The sequence below is a fragment of the Aythya ferina genome (genome assembly GCF_964211825.1).
Source record: "Aythya ferina genome assembly, chromosome: 19".
In the NCBI taxonomy this organism is placed as follows: Eukaryota; Metazoa; Chordata; class Aves; order Anseriformes; family Anatidae; genus Aythya; species Aythya ferina.
Genome location: NC_140309.1, coordinates 7950368 through 7965090, shown reverse-complemented (window position 1 = coordinate 7965090; position 14723 = coordinate 7950368). Strand labels below are relative to the sequence as shown.

Genomic DNA, 14723 nt, shown 5'->3' with positions numbered 1-14723 from the left:
AAGTATTTTTTTTAATGTGCTGCAAGCTAGTACGATCGATTATGCACTGCTAGCCGTGCATAGGAACAAAACCAGGCTTTACGTTTAAATGCCTTTATTTATCATTCGGTCACCTAACAGGGCTGGAGAGCTGCCTGCTGAGGGGGGACGCAGCCCCGAGCCCCGCAGCCCGTGCTGGGCCTCACCGAGCCCGGAGCCCCTCACGGGGCTGGCCCCGGGGCTGTGGGCGGCCGCGGGGCGGAGCCGGGACGGGGACCGGGACTGGGACCGGAGCGGGGGCCGGGAACGGGACAGGGGCCGGGAATGGGGCCGGGATCGGGGCCGGGAGCAGCACCGGGGCCGGACGGTGCCGCTGCTCCGCCCGCCGCCGCCATGGCCGCCCCGCCTCAGGCTCCCGTCATGGCCGCCCCGCAGCCGCCGCTGTCGCCGCCCGCACGGCGCTGCCGCCCCTCCGCCGAGCCGCTGCTGTTCCTCGCCACGCTGTCCCTCGGCCTGCAGGTCCCGCTGGCCACCCAGTACCTGTGGGACCGCCTGGGAGCCGAGCACGGCTACAGCGGCCCCAACGGCAGCAGCCCCGCGGGCTGCGGCAACGACAGCAGCAACCCCGACCCGCTGCGGCAGGTGGGAGCCCCGCCGAGGGCTTGAGGGTGCTGCCGGTGCTCCCCACCCGGCCCGCGCCCTCAGGGGTTGTGTTTGTGTTGCAGGAGGTGGAAGCGTTGGTTTCCCGCTGGAACCTCTACATCAACCTCGGCGGCTTCTTCGTGGGGCTCTTCTCCGTGACGCTCTTCGGGCCATGGAGCGACAGCGTGGGTCGGCGGCCGGCGCTCGTCCTGCCGGCGGTGGGCATGGCCGTGCAAGCGGCCATCTACCTCCTGGTCATGTACCTGCAGCTGCACGTCGCGTACTTTCTCCTCGGACGCGTCCTGAGCGGCCTCCTGGGCGACTACAACCTGATCCTGGCCAGCTGCTTCGCCTACGTGGCCGACACCAGCGACCGACGCGCGCGCACATTTCGCGTCGCCATCCTCGAGGCTTGCCTCGGCGTGGCGGGCATGCTGGCCAGCATCGGCGGCGGCCAGTGGCGCAAAGCACAGGGCTACATCAACCCCTTCTGGCTCGTGCTCGCCACCAGCCTCGCTGCCGCTCTCTATGCTGCTTTCTGTCTCCAGGAGTCGGTGAAGCAGCAGAAGCCGGCCAAGCTGCTGACGCTCAGCCACTACAAGGCTGTCTACAGGCTGTATACGGCCCCGGAGCACCGCAGCTCCAGGAGGAAGCTCGCCCTCTACTCCCTGGCTTTCTTTCTTCTTGTCACTGTCCATTTTGGAACCAAGGACCTCTTTGTTTTGTACGAACTTGGCGCGCCTCTCTGCTGGGCCTCTGATCTCATCGGGTACGGCTCAGCTGCCAGTTACCTGGCTTACCTGAGCAGCCTGGGAGGGCTGCGGCTGCTGCAGCTGTTCCTTGAAGACACCTGGGTGGCAGAGATAGGATTGATTTCCAATATTTCTGGACTGGTTGTGATTTCCCTTGCTACTACAACACCACTGATGTTTACAGGTGATGCCAGATTCTTAAACCCGTGTATCTTGGGGTCTTTTCTTAGAGATACCGGTAGATGCAGGAGCACAGTGTGCTTCTGGGAGTTCAAGCTGCTGTAGGAACTGCTGCCTCCATTTCAGCCAATGTACCAACAAAACAACGACTTGCTAACAACAAAGCTGGCCAAACACTGAAATTGAAACTGCAACCATTTAGTCCCTAGAATAACAGGTTTCCAGGTAGCTGTATTGCACTGCAGGCACAGATGGAAGTGCATTGTGAAATGCAGGAGGGTGAATGGAACTGGAAGGTAGCAGGGAGAAAACGCCCAGAGCTTCAGGTTTCTGGGACCGACTTTGGAGATTTTATTTCAAGTCAATACAACTTTATCAGAGCTTTCCCTAATATGCTGTATTTTTCTTACAGGTTATGGAATTCTGTTCCTTTCCATGGCAGCTACTCCAGTCATCAGAGCCAAACTCTCCAAGCTGGTTGGTGAGACAGAACAGGGTAAGGAGTTTAGCTAGTAGTCTTAAGCTAGGTCCTGAAACACTTGTCGTCATGGAACATTGAAACCAAACTGCTTTGGGAGGTTAGGACTTCCCTAGCTCCTTTGGACTCCTGTGCCCGTGCATTCACCCTGAGGCCCTGGTCATTCATCTGTTTGTTTCTAAGATGACTATGAGGAGCAAGAGTTAAAATGGATTGTATAACACGTGGAAACTAGCGATTTCCCTGGCCATGACTCTTCTCTGTAGATCAGTAACGGTGGGAAGAAATGCAGTGTTGTTAGAGGGTTGTATCATTGACCATGGTGAAAGATCGTGGATAACCTCTAGGAGGAGCGTATTTGCTTTTTTTTCCCCAGTAATTCATTTGAAGAGCTTACACTTGCTGTTACAGACTGCATAGGAATACTTCTTCAGGCAGAGAGGGGAGGAGGGATGTGAGATGGGACAGACCTGAAGGTGACTTTGCTGAATTCCCATTTCTTATACAAGAATGAAGGCGGCACACAGCTGATACCAGCTTTATGATGCTAAGCCTATAAAATACAGTCTTCTTCTGCACTTAATGTTTAACAAGTGATAAGATGTGCCTGGCAGTAAACAGATTTAGATAGCCATTTCTAAAAGGTTTATAATCCAGCTGATAGATAATGTCCCTGGTCAGCTCCTGTGATACCAGTTCTGGAGGTCAGTGAGTTGGTATTTCCTACAGAGAAGCTGAGTGCAACATGTTTGGCCTGCTGGGCCAGTACAGTATGCGCAGTCTCTGCTCCTAGCTCTTGCCTCATCGTGCTTGACAACACAAACACCAGAAGTGCAAACCCTTAGAAAGGTTCGCAGTTTACACTGAAAGAGTTGACATGGTAAAGATCTTTTCAGTTGGTGATCTTCAGGCAGGGCCCTCTCACCGTTAACCTCGTTTATCTTTTGCAGGTGCTCTCTTCGCGTCTGTTGCCTGTGTGGAAGGGCTGTGTTCACTTGTGGCCACAGGAGTGTTCAACTCTCTCTACCCTTTGAGTTTGCACTTCATGAGGGGATTCCCCTTTCTCTTTGGGGCTATAATTCTTCTTATTCCAGCGGCTATTGTTGGGTAATTAACTTCAAATTTCTAAACTTTGCTGTAGGACCTGTGAAGCGTAATATAAAAAATGCAATTTGGACATAGGATAGGGGCTCACATTTTTTAAGGTGTATTTTCAGTTATGCTTACAGGAGGCTGTTTAGTGCCCCAGTAAGCAGAGATGTGGGCCCATTTCTTCTGGCAGCTGAATCCTAGTGATGAACCTGCAGCCTGAGTGCTGTGGCTGCCTATGCCCAAACAGCTTAAAAGTATTACTCCACCCTCAGAATGGAATCCAAAGTCTCGAGTTGAATTTATAAGTCCCCTATGGAAGAGATGGACCTCTCTCCCAGGAGTCTCTCTTCCTGTTGTTACTCTACAAATTGAAGCAAAAGTTGTGCCACGGTAGAAAATGAATCCCCTGGTTTAGTCCTGGGAGAGAGAATGTGCTGGGAGTTGTGGCAGAAGTGCAGCAGCTCCTGGCAGGATCATTTTGTTCTGTTCCCTTGAAACTTTAAAACTGACTTCATTCAGCAAAGGCCCAGTGTGCTTTCAGAGGCTCTAACTGTTCTTTCTTTCTTTCTTTCTTTCTTTCTTAGGTGGATAGAAATCTGGGACTCAAACCCTGAGTACAGTCACTTCTCAGATACTTCCCTGTCCCCTGCAGATGGCTGAGCAGCAACTTAGCAACAAGGAATTGGCCAGCTTGGCAGCATCCATCTGAAGACTGCTCTTTGTTCTTGCCTTGAAGAACAGATTAGTGTGGGAATGACGCCTTGGTTGTCCTTATTGATTTTTAAATGCCAGATAGTTGGAAATCATGGCTCTGACTGCTAGGAGGAACTTGATTTGCAGATGTGAACTCCTCTTTGCTGTTGTGTTGACTCATCTGCCAGAGAAAACCCAAAGGACACAAAACCTGATCAAGAGTAAAAGCTGTTGGCCATTTACAAGGCCAGTTAGTGGTTTGGTTTGTTTTGTGTGGTGGGGGGATAGATAATGTGCTATGCTTTTAGTGGTGAGAGAGGACTGAATTCTGGTTTAATTGCCAAACTTTCTCCTCTGAGTATTTCAGTGAGTAGCAGACCAAAGCCTGCTGTGCGGGACTGAAGCAGAGGTAGCCCAGCAGTGCTGTGCTGGGGAGGAGGGTCTGTGCTCCAGTTGGTGTGTTGTGAATATTAGTCTCCTGAATATTGCAGGTCAGTGCTGTTGGGGTGAGCTGTTAAGGGGAAAGGGCTAGTGTGTGTGGAAATGAATTTGTTTTGTTTTGTTTTTGGACACAATTATGTGTCAGTAAGTCACTCCTGCTGCACTTCTCAGGATATGTTGATGCCAGCAAGCAAACCCCTGTGTTCACAGTATTGGTAATTGTTCTTTTCAAAGAATTAGCTGTATTGTTTTGATCCTATTTTCTTCAAACTGCCATAAACCAGCAGTTCTGTGTACACTGCATTGCACACAGTGTTCAGATGTATGCAATAATGTTCTTACTGTGAAATTGCATAGCAGACACGCTACTTCCAGAAGGAATAAAACCTCCATTCTCTTTCGTGGCTCCTAAAAGGATAGCTTTTTTTGTCAGCTGTTAATGAGATTTGCCCTTGCCTTGCTCCATGCTTCTCTCCATTATTTTCATACTTCTCCTTTTACTGAGGAATTTGTAGCAAAGAAGCCACAGCAGGAAGTTGTCTGCTGTGTGAAGAATGAGCATGTGAGGGAGCTGGGTCAGGAAGAATGCAGTTTTGGGACTTGCGAGCAACCATAACTTGCTTTTCCTGAACACCAGAGTAAAGCTTTCAGTAATGCACGGCATATAACCTGTCCTTAAATATGCAGTAAACATGAAATGTTTATTTACAACGTTGTTCCCTGTTCATTAGGAGTTTCTGGTAAGAGCAGAACTCGGGAATAAGGAAGCAGGAGGCTGAGGAGTAGGAGGACTCTGAGACCTGTTTTGTTATGCCACTTGGTCTGTGTAGCTGTGCTGGTGGACATAGGCAGGAGTTACTTGTCTGATTCATGGGCTAAGCCCAGAATTATCCTCCCCCGGGATCAGGGCATGCTGTGAGTGTTGCGTTAGATGTCTGTAGCTGAATTGGTTGTGAGGCAAGTTTCTTCTCCACTGACAGATTCCTCATACTCCAGTATTAACAGCCGCTAAATGTTGCGCAGTGAAGTGAAACTTGTGTACTCGCTCTACTTTGCTGTTTGTGTCAGGGTGCTTGCAAAGGCAAAATTCAATAGGAACTATTAAGCTCTGTTAGAAAAATCGAAGTTTTTCTAGGCTCTCCTCCAAGAACTACAAGCAAGTACATGATCCATGCATTGTGAGTGTGGGCAGCAGGTAGAGAGAGTCCCCGGGGTCGCAGTGAGCTACATCAGCCCATGCAAGATGAACCTGAAGTGTGAACCCCACAGAGAATGGTGCCTGGAAAATTCTGCTGTCAGCAAGCCCTGCCCTGCCAGCGGATGAGAGAGTGTGACAGCAAGAGAGCAAATGTGAGAAGGCTGCGGGGAGAGAAGCATATGACACAAACATAAACGAGGTTGGGATTTAGAGTATAAACCAAATTTATTAATAATGTCCAATAGAACAACTTTAAATACTTTCTGACATGGCATGGCAAAGGGATAAGGAAGGGTGAGAACAGAAGCGTTTATTTAAGGAGTTGGACTTGATGATCTTACTGGGTCCCTTCCAACTCGGATGTTCTATGATCTCCTTGGGGATGTCTGCTTTGACTGGAAGTGGACGGGCATGGGGTGTTTTGTCAAGAGCAGTGAGTTCAGCAGGGTGAAGATAATCGCCTAACAGGGAAACAGGATGAGTTACAGTCTGGGCAGCTGGGGCATGGGCTGTGATCTCATTGCAGGTAAGACACCGAAGCTGTAGAGGACAACTAAATCTTGTCTATTGAGTGGAGGGTGAGGAGGTTAAATGCTAGAGAGCTCCTGGGAAACAAGACACGAGAATCTTACTGTGTGTTATTTTTGAGAGAAAAATCCTTTGGACTGTTTGTGTGGGACTCCTTTAATGGCCACAGAGGCCTTGACCTTCAATAAATTACTCAGGATTTTTCCCTGAAGCAGCTCACAAGTTGCTTTTATCCTCTGGCAGATTCACCTTTGGGCTCATCTGCTGCCTTCCTCATATTTAATCTGAAGATTAGGTGATGCTATTTCTGATGAACGCTGGGCAGACCTAGCTATTAACCTTTCACTGGAGAGCAAAGACGCCATTATCTGTGAGCTGATAAGAGCTATCCATAAAGCTCTGATTAAGCACCAGAATTTAACTTACTTTTCTTCTTACGATATGCTCATAAATCCAAGCCAAAAGGAGTTGTGGTTATGTGCAGTTATGTGTCATGCCAGCTAAGGCAGGTAGCAAGGCTTCACGGAGAGCCAAGGTGAGTGCTTGTGGGCTGGAACATAGCTGTGCCTCCTCATTGCCTCCTGGAAAGGGTGGGTTAGCCTGAGCAGGGACAGGCTGAGGAATTTTCTACTGCATCAGCCTGATCCCCAGAGTGCTGGGCGGGCTGGTGCTCCCTGGGCTTGGCTTGCTCGAGTGTGTCCTGAGTGAGGAAGTCTTTTGCGTTAGTAAGTGTGCTCTGCACCAAAACAGAAGAACGCAGGTAGGAGTTGCAGTGTCTGGTCCTAATTGCAAAATGCCATGTTGTTGAAAGCCTGATCACCATCCAAGCAGGTGTGAGAAGCAGGACAAGGCCAGGAGGGCAGAATTCAGAGGCGTGTCAGGGTGCTCTCAGCCTGTGCTCACACCTAGCAGCCTCCACCTGCCCTTTGCGTCAACCGCGGCTCTTACCTGATATTTCAAGGTGAGTAGCTACAAAAAGATCTGGTGGGCGTTGGGAAGAGGCTGGTAAAAGGAAACAAGTGCTATTTGGTATTGAATCCAGCAGCGTGGGGACGTCCCTGAGCCAGAGGAGCTTAGCCAGGGCTGTCGGGGTAAGTGCCAGGCCACAAAGGGATGTGCCAGCCCCTGCTCGAAGGAACAGACCGTAGGAGATCTGCTGTGGAGCACCAACAACAGAATAAAATGCAGCCACTGGAAAACAACCCCACAAGTACAGTGCAGCAGTTAGCATTGTCCATATCTGCCTGGATATAAGTTTTGCAGAGTCGCAATCCAGCGTCCTGTGCCTTATGGATAAATAAATGCACCTGATAAAGTGGTAAAGCTGAGGCACCGGACGGAGGGAAAGGTGGTGGTTTAAAAGCACTTTTTTTTTTTGTAAAGACCCTTTGGAAACTTCCTGTGACCTAAAGCCAAACCTCTGCCACCAGAGCTAAGAGCACAAAGTGGTTTTGCAGCATTAGGAGGAGAAAGGCCTCGAGGAGGGAGCAAGCTCGGGTGATAAAGGGATATTGCTGGGGAAGAGAAAGCTTCTGCCGAGCAGTTTGGAAGGCCCGTGCGTGTTATCTTTCCCAAACACAGGGATTTTGTTAGGGCTTAGCTTTTATTTGCTCTTTCCCACCCACACCGATGTTCCTGCAGCACCCAGCAGAGGCCATGGTGTCCTCCTGCAGTGAGAACCCCTTGAAAACCCCACAACTTTTGCTCCTTGGAAGCTGCCTCCTCTTTGGCTTCATCTCTGGGGGGAGCTGCAGCCTTCTGCAGGGGGGCTGCACTGTCCTGGTCCCCCCTGCACCCCCTGCACTGCAGGAGGCTCAGCCTGCAGGTCCTGCTGCCCCAAGGGATGGCCTGAAAAACGGCTCATCCATCCCAGGGGCTGCCCTGGAGGCTCACCGGGCACCCTACGAGGGAGCGCTGGCCTTTCAGCCCCAAGGGCTTGCATTTGGAGGGTGGAGGGGGGGCTAACGCCCCATGGCTGCCTGAGCCACGGCCTGGTCTCAAGCCAAGAGGTGTCAGGTCCTGAGGGAGAGAGAGGGTAGGGACGGTACTAGGATGTGGGAAAATCTAGAGGGAGAAACTTGGCCCCACGTAAATAGGGGTCACCTGGATAAGTCTGCGGAGGGGCTGAGGCAGCCGTGCTGCTCCTAGGTCTGCCCAGGAGCAGGCAAACAGTCCAGGCCGTTCTCCGACCCCGCCGAGGAATCCCGGGAGGACCGGCCCTGGAGAAAGCGGATGATTTTGTCGATCGTGGCCTCCTGGTACTCATGGGACCATCTGTGTTTGAGAGGAAACCCAAAGTTAATTTTTTTTTTGTGCGAGATGCCACGAGCCAGCTCAGTGCATGTGAGCCAGGCGGCAGTCCCCCTTCCTGCACCCCAGCTCTCCGGGAGCACCCCTTTTCCCCTTGGGGAATGCAGAAACACCGGGTGCCACAGCAAAACCCCTTCCCCTTGGGGAATGCAGGGCAGGAGGGCTGCGGCCAGCTTGGGAAGCTCCTGCCTGGGGTACTGGGGGGCCAAGAACGGGCGTCCTCCCATCGGCAGTGGGGTGGCAGCTCCGCGATCCAGAGCAGAACTGTGGTGGGGACCTTTGCTCCCTCGTGCTCCGGAGTATCTGAAGTGACTCAGCTCCCCTTTGGCCTCTTCTACCTCCCTCATCTCCCCAGTTTCCTTGTGCTCTTTGCTACTGCTTATGCAAGCCGTCCTCTGCTCGTGTCGAGGAATCAGCCCCGCGGGGCCGGTTCCTCCTACTTACTTGATGCCATTAAATTTCAGGACGGCCCTCATGTCCTTGGGGAGGGTTTCTGGGTCAGGCCACTCAAAATGGTCTGTAACAGGTACAATGTTCTTGCCAGAGTTCAGAGCCGTCACAATCTCCTGCAGGAACACCAAGTGCTCGGGGTTAGGGCCTGCGCCAGCCCATCGCCACCGGGCCCCCCACCCGTTGGCATCTCCCACCTTGTGCACCCAGTCCTTGCACTTGGGGTCTGCCATGCACTTATCCAGCGCGTTGGGTGAGAGGACCAGCACGAAGTTACGGGCGCTCAGGACGCTCTGGATCAGCTTGTCCTCGAACTTCCCTGCCTCCAGCTTCTCCACGTCGATGAAGACGCTGAAGCCGTGCAGCTGCAGGTGGACCTTCAGCAGGCTGGGGGGCGAGAGGAGACGGCGCCCGGGCTTCGTGTGCAGTCCCACCACGTCAGCCAAGATGTTGTGAGACCGAGGAGCAGCAGAGGGCACGGTCCTTAAGGTGCCAGCTGCCAGCCCAGCCTGCTTACAGGTTGCTGGGCTCGTGGGGAAGATAAGGAGCAGGACACCAACACCCTGTTGCCACCTCCTGCGGCTCCACCGGCACAGTACAAGAGGGTGAGTCAGTGTCACAGGATGGCAGCGATGGGACTGGGAATTTGCAGGATCACCGTGTAGTTTTGGTGCTTTTAGTCCCCATCTGCACAGCAGATTTTGGCAGCCTCCCCCCACCCCTTCGTGCTCTTGTCCCAGCGCCGTGACGCTGCCCGCAGCACCCACCTGGCCAGCTGCGAGCCGGTGCTCCTCCGGTAGCTGATAAACACATCGGTGCCATCCGACGCAGTTTGCAGCGTTATAGGGGAGTGAAGCATTTCTAAAGCACAACAAACAGCAAGCAAAAATTACAAAACGCCCAAGCACTCATCCCAAACAACCCCCAGCGCTCGTCCCCGCGCAGCCGGCGGCGGCGGCACCCGCACCCCTGGCGGCGGAGAGGATGCGGACACGGTGGAAGCCGGTGGCGATGTGGCAGTCGTCCTGCAGCTGCTGCTCTGTCACGCGGTGCAGGAAGCTGCGGTTGATGCCGCAGGTCAGCAGGTTGTAGGTGTACTGCCGGAACCGGGGGTCGATGCCGCCCAGCCAGTCGGCCAGGTTGCTGCGGTCGCAGGTGGAGTAGTTGGCGAAGGTTTTCAGCTCCGTCAGCTCCCGGAAAAACCTGGCAGAGGGAAAAGTAGAAGCGTGGGGAAGGCCCCCTTTCCCTGCTGGACCAGGAAAGACAGAGAGATGTTTGGTAGCACGTCCTCAGCTGCATCAGAGGGGGTGTGCCAACGTGCCGTGGTGCAGAATGAACAAAATGGGGACAAATGTCTCCATGGCTCTGGTTGTGCTGGTCCTCAGGGCGCAGAGGCGTGAGGAGCTCAGCTAAGGGATGAGGAGATCTGTAAGTTCACCCTCTTCTGAGTAACCTGCAGCATCCTGCCTCCATTTCTATGCCATTGGTGGCCTCTTCCCCACCCCACACCTGCACGTTGCATCCCCTGGGTCACATCCTGCTCTGGAAAAGCCCTGGCAGCTGGGGTTTCCCCTTTGGGGAATCCCTCTTCTTGTCCTTGCAAGAAAAGGATGGTGCACACCTTCTCCCTGGCTCTGCCAGCATGCCCTGCTAGTGCTCCTACCTCTTGCGGGTGATGCTGGAGCCCATCCCCAGGTCCTCCTGCAGCTCCTCCTCCGTCAGCCTCAGGAGAATGTCCCCGTCCACTTGGTGGTCCTGCCGAGAGAGATCCAGGCTGGAGACCCAGACCTGTGGGGTCTGGCTGGCACCACGCTCAGGCCCGTGGGACTGCTGGAGGCCTGGCACCCACAAGAGCCCTGTCCCTGAATATTTGGGCTAAATTTTCTCTCTGGAACAGCAGCCCCTGCTCGGTGCATGCAGAGGGAGGTGGGAGAGGACAGCAGGGTCACCCAGCGCTGATGTGTGCATGGGAAACCTCTGGGGTGAGATTTTTGCACCTCTGCTGTGGGATGGGGCAGAAGGACCCCCGCAGGTGCCCCGCCCCATCATGCAGCCCTACCAGGAAGCTCTGGCAGTATTTGTTGAATCCGATCTGCTGCAGCCACGTCTGCACCTCGCAGGGCTTCCAGTTGGGCACCGTGGGCAGGATGCGCCGAGGAACCTCCTCCCCTATCATGCGCAGCACCTTTTTGGCCAGGGAGGAGGTGGTGCTGCTGGTGGAGTAGCACACCACCCGCTTCAGGCTCTGCGTGGCCCCGATCTCGCTGAAAATCTGGGGACACAGAGGGAAGGAGCATCACTTTGCTTCCCCGACCCCGTGCTGGGTGAGCTCGGGGGGGCACAAACCACATCGGGATGCAGCGGCGGCGCCTTTCCCTTTTGGCACCTCCTTCCCCGGGGCCGACCTCCCCTTTTACCTTGGTTTGCTTCTGCCTGGTTTTGATGGCAGCCTCGGCGCACAGGTAGAAGGCAGCGATGCACTGAGCCTCCAGCCTCGAGCTGTCCAGCAAAGGGACCAGGCGCTGCAGGTCCTCGGCCGTCCTGCCCTGGCTGCTGTCGCTGCTGCCCAGCATGCGGCAGGCGAAGCGCTCCGGGTCCAGCGAGGCGATGAAGGGCTCCACGAGCGCCAGCGTCCCCGAGCGCTCCACCTCCTTCTCGATCTCCTTGTTGGTGGCCAGCACCGTGATGGCCAGGCAGGCGTGCAGGCGGATCAGCTCGTCGTCCCGTGAGAACACCAGCGGGAAAAGCCACTCGGCCGTCCTCTTCTCGATCATCAGGCGCTGGTTGGCCTGCCCGCCGTGCATGGCGCAGTTGGCCAAGGCCATGGCGCAGTGGCGCAGCACCACGGGGTCCGTCCAGCGGCACCAGTAGAGGATGGCATCCAGGCCCCCGTCGGAGATGAGCTGGGAGCAGGTCTCCTCCGTGTGCTTGAACATGTGCTCCAGGATGCCGGAGACGCTCTGCGCCAGCGGGGGGATGTCTCGCTCCTTGGCTAAATTCAGGATCACCCCCAGACCGATCCGAGCGATGCGGTCCCTGCGGGAAGGAGAGGGGCAGGTGGGTGAGGGGCAGGTGGGACTGCACGGACCCCCCCAAGGCCTTGGTGGTGAGTGTCCCACGACAGCCAGGTGTCTCCCTGTGGGTCTAAGCTGCCAGATGTGCCACCAGGCTGAAGCACAAGATGTGACGGGCCTTGGAGGAGGTGATCACAGTGCCCATCTCTCCAGCTCCGGGTGAGACACGTGTAGGAACCAGCAGTGCAGGGTGGGCTAAGGCCAGGCAGATCTGTTCAGCCAGCTCTCCTGTGAGCTGCTTCGTGCTCTGGGCTGAAAACCCGTTTGCCCCCAGCCAGCGCTCCCCTCTGGCTGCTCTGTCACCTGCTGGGACACGGCCACGCACAGCCCTGTGCTGTCCTGCATGGGGACCAGAACAAGGTGCCTGGATGTGGCCGTGCCCACAAGGTGTGGGCTGAAGAAGGGGGAAACAACAGGCACTTGGCTGCCCTGTGTGAGAAACAACACTCTCCTGGCCTTAGACACGAATGATTTTAGTGGCTCTGCTCCATTCACAAGCACGGCTGCCCCTTGCTGTTCCCACAGAGCCCAAACCCTTGATGGCAGCGACGTTTTTTGCCCCCCAGCGATGCTGGGGCCGAGGGCACCGCAGCCTCCCCACGCTGGCAGGCAGGACGGGTGTTTCTGGGAAGCCCGCGTGGCTGGGGCTGACCTTGGGGCAGATTTGGCAGCAAACGCTGTGGAGAGCTCTGGAAAAAAAATATCCTGCACCCTGCGGCTGGCTCCCAGCTCAGCCAGGGGGTGGGTGGCAGCCACAGCCCCCCAGGTGAGCAGTGAGGGGCTGGGGGCTACAACCTGCTCCCGGGGCAGGGATGGCCTCACCTCTCCAGCAGTGCTGTCTCCTGCCAGGAAGATAAGTGCTGCGCTCAGCCCGTGCCAGCGGTTTCCTGGGATTAATTCCACCCTAATGGACTTGCCCGATTTAGCCGCTGCTCCTTTTTCCTGCCACGGCACTCACCGGGGGGCCAGGCTGCGAGTCCACGACCTGACAGCACCATGCCTTGTGCCTGAGGCTGGGGCAGGGCCATGAGCTCTGGCCAGGCTTCCTCAGCGTGCTCCAAATGTGCTGGTTTGGGGCAGGCCAGGCTCAGGCGCACTGCACCAAAACTGGCTGCCCGGCCCCAAAAACGGGGCCTCAGGAGCTGTCTGCTGATTTGGGGTTTGGGACAAAGGGATGAGCAGCGCCCACGGGGATGGAGAGAAACCCTGGGGCTGTTCAGGTGGTGGCTGTGCGCTCAGGTGTGCCGGGTGCCCTGTGTGCATGCTTATACATGCGTCGTGCACACGTGTGCACACACTCCCATCCGTGCCGATGCTCTGGCAGAGCCAGCTGCGTGCCCTCACCTGTCCCGGGGTGCAGCGAGTTCATCTCCAGCCTCTGATCTAGGAGCCACGGGCTGGGGGCTCCCAGGGCTACCAAACAGCCCCCTCCTTACGGCCTCCACTCCACCCCGTCAGCAGCAGGAAGTCTCTGGGCACCAGCTCCATCCTCTGTGGTTAAGGCTAAGGGGTTGTTGTGCCTCACAGATGCTCTGGGCCAGCCAACCTGTCCCAGCTCGCCCACAGAAGGCTTTTTGGGGACACCTGGGTGGCCCTGGGCTGGGGGTGGCTCGTGAGGACACCCCGCTCCTCACCAGCATCCCCCGTGCTGGGGCTGCTCCTGCTCCTCCAGCCGCGGGTCAGGGCATTGCCCAGGGACCCCGCGTACAAGTGGGGGGCTGCAGAGGGGTTTGGTGAGCTGGGAGTGCCCGGAGCAGGGAAATATGAGGGTCATGGGTGGAAGAAATCCCTGCTGCGTGAGGCAGGGAAGGCTTTTTGCAGACTCACCTGTTTTCCGCCACCAGGATCTGCTCCAGCAGCTTCCCCGCCTGGCACTTGGTCTCCAGCTCCGCCGTGTAGAGCAGGTTGAGCAGCAGGTCCAGGCCTCCCTCCAGGCGGATCACGTCGCACAGCGCTTTGGCCACGTCCCTGCCCAAGGTGGGCATCCCCCAGGCCTCCTCCACCAGCTGGAAAACCTCGCCGATGGCCTGCCTCAGCTCGGCGGGGCCGGCCGCCTGCTTGGCGCAGGCGATGGAGCGCTGCAGGGCGGGCAGGATGCGCTCCAGGGCGGCCCGTACGTCCGTGTTCACCCCGGGAGAAACCTCACGGCGTTCCCCGGAGCTGCCAGCAGCCCAGCACCCCGCCTGGCTCACGCACTCGGGCACCTCCAGCCTCTCCACGCCCGACATGGCGAAGAGGCGGCAGAGTTTGTAGACGGAGACGAGCAGGGTGAGCACCATCCGCAGCCCCTAGCGCAGCATCCTCAGCGCCCACCGGGCCCGCCAGGAACAGACAGCGGCTCCTGTTGTGGTTTTTTTTTTTTTTTTTGGGGGGGGGGACACCCCCTGAGCTGTGTGGGGTGGGGCTGGAGGGGGAGGATGGAGCTGGAAGCGATGGCACAGCCGCCTCGCCAGGGCCAGGCTCAGCATCCCAGCTCCCCAGCAGCTGATGTCACCCGCGCCAGGCGCCGCCTCTCCAAGGAGGGGCTCCTCCGCAGCAGCCCCCTCCTCGCTGCAGATGCTCTGCCGGACCCCCAGCCCTCCTCTCGCAGCCCCTGCTGTCCCCCCATCACCCCCAGGGACCCCCCTGTTGCCCTTGTGGCCGATCTCCCTGGGATTCTCCGCACGCAGAGCCGGGGAAGGGGGCGCAGGGCGATGGCACAGCGGTGGCCGTGGTCACGGCGTGGCCGTGGCCCTCTTGGCTCTGTGGCTTGGACGTATTTTGCATCATTGTGGTGGGCCGAGCAGCTCCCCTGGCCATGGCGGAAATTCAGAGCAGCTCTTCTGGGTGGGCTCGGGATTTGCATGATAAAAGACAAGAGCAGAGGCAGCCTGGGCCCCATTTATTTTCCTTTTTCCAGGCCGGAC

The 14723-nt window shown here is 56.3% G+C and overlaps 2 protein-coding genes across 2 annotated transcripts; one reads left to right on the top strand and one right to left on the bottom strand.

Annotated features, from left to right (window-relative positions):
• The first annotated feature begins 260 nt into the window (after positions 1 to 260).
• Positions 261 to 4671, top strand: SLC46A1 (solute carrier family 46 member 1). The gene is given in 6 exon segments (XM_084493204.1): positions 261 to 621; positions 705 to 1557; positions 1966 to 2049; positions 2982 to 3138; positions 3708 to 3756; positions 3758 to 4671. Coding segments are annotated over 6 exon segments (1536 nt in total). The 5' UTR covers positions 261 to 303; the 3' UTR covers positions 3833 to 4671.
• On the bottom strand, positions 4356 to 14723 carry SARM1 (sterile alpha and TIR motif containing 1). Its single transcript, XM_084493198.1, has 9 exons — positions 13645 to 14723; positions 11161 to 11779; positions 10803 to 11015; positions 10407 to 10498; positions 9711 to 9946; positions 9511 to 9604; positions 8941 to 9130; positions 8738 to 8859; positions 4356 to 8257 (listed from the first exon to the last, which is right to left on the bottom strand). Exons 1-9 carry the CDS (start codon positions 14094 to 14096, stop codon positions 8128 to 8130), a joined length of 2148 nt encoding a protein of 715 aa, XP_084349324.1. The 5' UTR covers positions 14097 to 14723; the 3' UTR covers positions 4356 to 8127.

What these genes read in the sequence shown, in the direction of transcription:
- SARM1 (XM_084493198.1), bottom strand. Translation starts at nt 14,096, where the DNA reads ATGGTGCTCACCCTGCTCGTCTCCGTCTACAAACTCTGCCGCCTCTTC. An exon ending in CATCCTCTCCGCCGCCAGGG is followed by an intron (nt 9,605 to 9,710) that starts GTGCGGGTGCCG and finishes GTTGTGCTTTAG; the next exon opens with AAATGCTTCACTCCCCTATA. An exon ending in CTGAAATTTAATGGCATCAA is followed by an intron (nt 8,258 to 8,737) that starts GTAAGTAGGAGG and finishes TCTCAAACACAG; the next exon opens with ATGGTCCCATGAGTACCAGG.